This window comes from Sinocyclocheilus rhinocerous, unplaced genomic scaffold, assembly GCF_001515625.1.
Source record: "Sinocyclocheilus rhinocerous isolate Xijiao unplaced genomic scaffold, SAMN03320098_v1.1 scaffold75, whole genome shotgun sequence".
Taxonomy (NCBI): Eukaryota; Metazoa; Chordata; class Actinopteri; order Cypriniformes; family Cyprinidae; genus Sinocyclocheilus; species Sinocyclocheilus rhinocerous.
The window spans coordinates 1,504,662-1,509,917 of record NW_015632455.1 but is presented as its reverse complement, the minus strand read 5'-3'; the positions used below and the strand labels follow the sequence as shown (position 1 = coordinate 1,509,917).

The 5,256-nt window shown below is 34.1% G+C and overlaps 1 protein-coding gene across 1 annotated transcript in view; it reads right to left on the bottom strand.

Annotated features, from left to right (window-relative positions):
- Window positions 1-5,256, bottom strand: part of LOC107742308 (A disintegrin and metalloproteinase with thrombospondin motifs 17-like) — a 137,334-nt gene that overhangs the window by 42,794 nt on the left and 89,284 nt on the right. Inside the window, exon 15 of the mRNA XM_016555229.1 lies at window positions 4,272-4,392. Within this exon, the coding sequence (XP_016410715.1) occupies window positions 4,272-4,392 (121 nt within the window). The remainder of the gene's footprint in view (window positions 1-4,271; window positions 4,393-5,256) is intronic.

Below are 5,256 nucleotides of genomic sequence, written 5' to 3'. Positions count from 1 at the left end.
GTCTCGTGAAAACCAACGTTTGTTTACAGGATCAAAGAAAGCAACGTTTCCTTACTTTAGCAAAGGAAAACCAGTCTCCTCTTGGCTTATATCGAAATCCTCCTACATTCTTCTTTACAAATCCTCGTTTTGTACTTCTAATTAGTGACCGTTGTTTTGTTTTGATTTCTCAACTGCGCTTCTGCGTGCGTCACTTCTGAGCGGCGCATGCGCAAAGCCGACCTCATACGTCATCCGCCCGGAACTGCTTCCGTTTACAACAGTGAGCGCAAGCTAGATTAAAGTGATTATTACGTTTTGAATATGGATATTTTTCTTACAAAAACGCATCAATTCGCTAAAGGAGGCCTTTGTTCACCGCCCGGAGCCGTGTGAGACACTTTTTTTTAATGGATGGGCACTTTTTATTTCACTTATTTTGGATTGATGCACTGCAACACCCGCTGAGTGCCATTAAACAGCTTGAAAGATCAAAGACAATTTTTTATATAACTCAGACTGGATTCGTCTGAAAGAAGAAAGTCATATACACCTAGGATGCCTTGAGGGTGAGTAATTTATGGCCTAATTTTCATTTTTGGGTGAACTAACCCTTTAATAAGCGTCAGATGCTGGATGCGTCTCATAAACACACACCAAACGCACACATCGTGCAACCCTAACCAAGCACAACACTTCCAGAAGTAACAATCCCAATCATTCTCTCCATAGAAAAATCAATGTTTAGTGGTAACATGCAAACATTTCAGTAAAGACCTACCATAAGCTCTGAAGTTAAATGATTAATTATGATTCTGCAAAAGCCATGAGTCATTCAAATTCATATTTAAACAAAGTCACTGTCACCATAGGAATTTCTGCTAATGAGTATGAGCAGTGACATCCCACTCGCATGAAGAATGATGCAACTGAATCAGTTTCTTTACACTATCGAACTCACACTGCCTGAATATTTTTTAAAAAGCTTAAATTAAATTAAATATATACTTACTGTAGAATCAATTAATAGTTTTATAGTGTTTTTTTATACATTACCGTTCAAAAATGTGGTCTGTAAGATTTATTAATGTTTTGAAAGAAGTCTTCTGCTCACCAAGCATTTACCTGACTAAAAATACAGTAAAAACTGTAATATTGTCAAATATTATTACAACTTAAAAATAACTGTTTTCTATATGAATATATTTTAAAATGTAATTTATTTCTGTGAATTTTCAGCATCATTACTCCAGTCTTCAATGTCATATGATCCTTCAGAAATCATTCTAATATGCTGATTTGCCGTTTAAGACAGAAATATTTATAACTATAATGAATGTTGAAAACAGTTGTGCTGCTTAATATTTTTGTGGAAATCATGATAATATTCTTTCAGGATTCCTTGATGAATATTTGATAAACATTTATTTGAAATAGAAACATTTTGTAAGATTACAATGTCTTGCCACTTTTGATCAATTTAAAGCTTCCTTTCTAAATAAAAGTATTATTTCTTATTAAAAAACACATTTTGAATGGTAGTGCACCTATGGAGAAAACGAATGGGAAAAATACTTCCAGAAGCAAAGCCGCTGAGAATGTGGTTAAATGTGAAAGAGTGAGAGTCAGATCTTTCTACTGGAGTGAAATCCTCTCATGACTGCTCTTGAAGAACCACTAAAACACACCTTTACACAGTGAGAACTGGTTTCAGAAGCCCCAAAGATCCAAAGATTCATTCAGAGATTTATTTAAAAGAAAAAAAAAAAGCTTAATTTTAAAAAACAGACTGTACAACATCATGTCAGATTGAATGATGCAAGATTGACAGCACCGATGGTCAGTTTTACTCCATCAATATATGTCAAATTCCTCATTGACATGCACAAAGCCAAGAAAGCCCTTGAGGAAAAGGGGATTTCGTGGACTGTGAACTTCGATATGATCATAACATGATAGGAATGCTATATAATAAGACTGATTGTCTCCAACAGCAAAAATCCTACAGTATGCATGCAGCTTTGGCTCAGCAACAACTGCTGCCAAAGTCTGAAGTCCTTCATTCTGTCCCAACGTATTCCCCACACGGCTGGGCATAGACACTTATTCCCACATTCAGCAGTGGACAGGAGGATGATGATGGCCTGAAGCTACAGCAGCTGGAGACCATTGGGACGCTCTGTTTTGGGAGACACACAATGTGACCTTGGAGTCATCCGGACTGAATCCAGTGAATAACAGATAACCCAAGAGCACGAGTCCTTACTCAGCTGATGAGTAGGAGAAAAAGAGCTTAGAATGACAAAAAGTTTTAACCTCTCAAATCATCCACAGAAACAGACCTCATGGAGCATGTTTGTTAAATGAAAACACCATATTAACCAGAAAAGAGAAGTTTAACAAGACAAATTTGAATTTTGTTCTGTGATTAGGGGTTTTGCAAAAAAAAATATGTCTTGACTTTGACAAGCCAACACAATTAAACACACTACCGTTCAAATGTTTGTGATCACTACAGTTTTGAAATTAAAACTTTTATTCCACAAGGAGGATGCATTAAATTGATCAAAACTGACAGTAAATACATTTATAATCTTACAAAAGGTTTCTATCTCAAATAAATTCCTTTCTTTTGAACTTTCTAATCATCAAAGAATCTTGAAAACATAAATGTATCACGATTTCTACTAAAACTAAAGCAGCACAACTGTTTTTAACATTGATAATAAGAAACGTTTCTTGACCAGCAAATCAGCATATTACAATGATTGCTGAAGGATTTCTGTGATACTAGAGTAAAGAATGCATTTTAAATATTAAATATTAAAACAGAAAATAGTAATTTTAAATTGTAATAATATTTCACAATTTTTTGGCTGTATTTTTGATAAAATAAATGCAGCCTTGGTGATACAAGAAACAGTTTGATTTTAGTATTAGTTCTATACTATTATATTATTTATTCATATTTTGAATTAGAATTTATTTTTATAATTCCAGTTTTCATTTTATATTCAATTTAGTTTGTCATTTTCTTCTCTTATTTTTTAATATTTCTATTTATCTGTCATTTATTTTTATTTCTGTTTTAGTCATTTTAGCAGTGTAACTTAAGCTTATTTCAGTCAGGTGTTAAGGTGACATTTGTAATATAAAATTTTTTTTAAATTTAATTGTATTTTATTTTAGCTTTATTTCAATTAACAGAAACTATTTAAATAGATTTAGTTTTAAAAACAACAACAGTGATGTGAATCGTATTTAATAAACGCAAAAAATTGTTTTGCTGAAAAATCCAGCATTGCTGGTCACCAGCATAAGGTATGTTTTGCATGCTGGGACCAGCATGGGATGCTGGTTGCTGGTCCCCAGCAAGGCCACAACAAAACTTGTGTATGTGTTACATATCACGTTTCTTTTGAAATTGGTTTGTGTTTGTAGTTAAAGACCAAGACAATTTTCCAAATGAATTTTAATAAATTATTTAATAAAGAAAAACACAAGTTGCTGGTTACATGTTTACACAGTTAAATCCCCAGTGTTAAACAAACACTGCTCAGTTTTCACATGGTCCTGATCTATAGAGAGTAAAAGTAAAACTGAAGCAGTGTTGTAGTTAGTGAAATACAGCAGATTCACTCTACATGTGATGACTGAGCATTATTGATGACACCTACTACTATAGATTTAGTTTTAGTTAAAAACAACAACAGTGATATGAATCTTATTTCATAAACACGCAAAAAATTGTTTTTACTGATCCCAAACTTTTGAATGGTAGTGTACAGTATATGGCGTTGAAATGAATCAGGACATCAACTCTCCTAGTGTAAAGGTGTGTTTAATATAATGATTTCAAGAGCAGTTGGGTGTTAATCCCATAGAACAGTTTAAACAACACACACGTCAAACCATGCATCTTACATGAGAAACACTTGAGAACAGCTCTGGGTTTCGACATCACACACGTAGAAACCTTCTTACAAAGGCTATGAGGGACTGAGAGACACAAAACCAACATGGTCAATGGAAGAGGAAACTCGCTGTGCTTCTCCTTCAGACTTTCTCTCTCTTTGTTAACTTCAACAAGCCCACACCACTCCAAACTAAAGACAGCCACACAGAAACTGCAGTGGTGGTCCGTCAGAGGAGGTTTGAGGCTGAGGCTCTTGTATAATTTAGTCTATGTTGTGTTGAGCACCAGCAGGCCTGATGACGCATTACAGCGAGACTCAAAGTTTGTATTAATGTCAGATGAACACAAATTATTCTCTGATTCTCCTCTGACTCACCCATCCCTTTGGAGTGGTTGAAGTCTCCTTTGACGATCCAGCAGGATTTGCCATCACCGTTGCAGACGCCGCACTGGTCTTCTTTTGCAGAAGAACCGATGATGCCGTCACAGCCGATTTTCTGCAGGAGGTAGAGTAAGAAAACAAAAAGACTGATTTCATGAGTCATGACTTTAAAAAAATGTGAAAAAAAAATTGATTGGTACGAATTCATTTGTACGCGTGGACTGTAAAATGTCACTCCAAACCGGTATGCTGTTTATTTGTCTGCATAACACAAAAATATAATCTTCACACAGCTCTAAAACAAAGCCAAACACTCCCAAATTACTCCCCATTTTAGGGAGTATTGGCCTATATTTAGTAAATTAAATTAAATTAAATTTAATTTAATTTAATTTAATCTATATTAAGTAGATACTGTAAGTTCTATACACTAATTTATTTATTAATTAATAGGTCAAAATTGAGAGAAATATTTTGTAATTTTATAAATGTATTCGAATAATGACTACTTCAAATAAATGCTGTTCTTTTAAAATTTCTGTTCATCAAAGAATCCTGAAAAGAATGTATCATGATTTCTAAAGGATGTGACACTGAAGACTGGAGTAATGATGCTGAAAATTCAGCTTTGATCACAACATACATACATATACACACACACACATGCACACACAAGTAATAAATAATCACAATATTTTCAATATTATGAGTCCATATAATGGACAAATGAATAAATATGACAACACAATAAACATATTAAATGTACATGAGGCTCAGTAAAGCCTTTTGATTTATCATATTTAAGAAACGAAAAACATCTGGAATCAAAGATGCTCTAAAATATGGTGTGTCATTTTATGAAAAAAAGATATGTTAAGATTCTTCAAAAAAATCGTCTCTAGGTTACGCATGTAACCATGGTTCCCCGGGAGAATGAGACGCTGCGTCGAAACGCTATGGGAACGCCTTCAGCGTGACC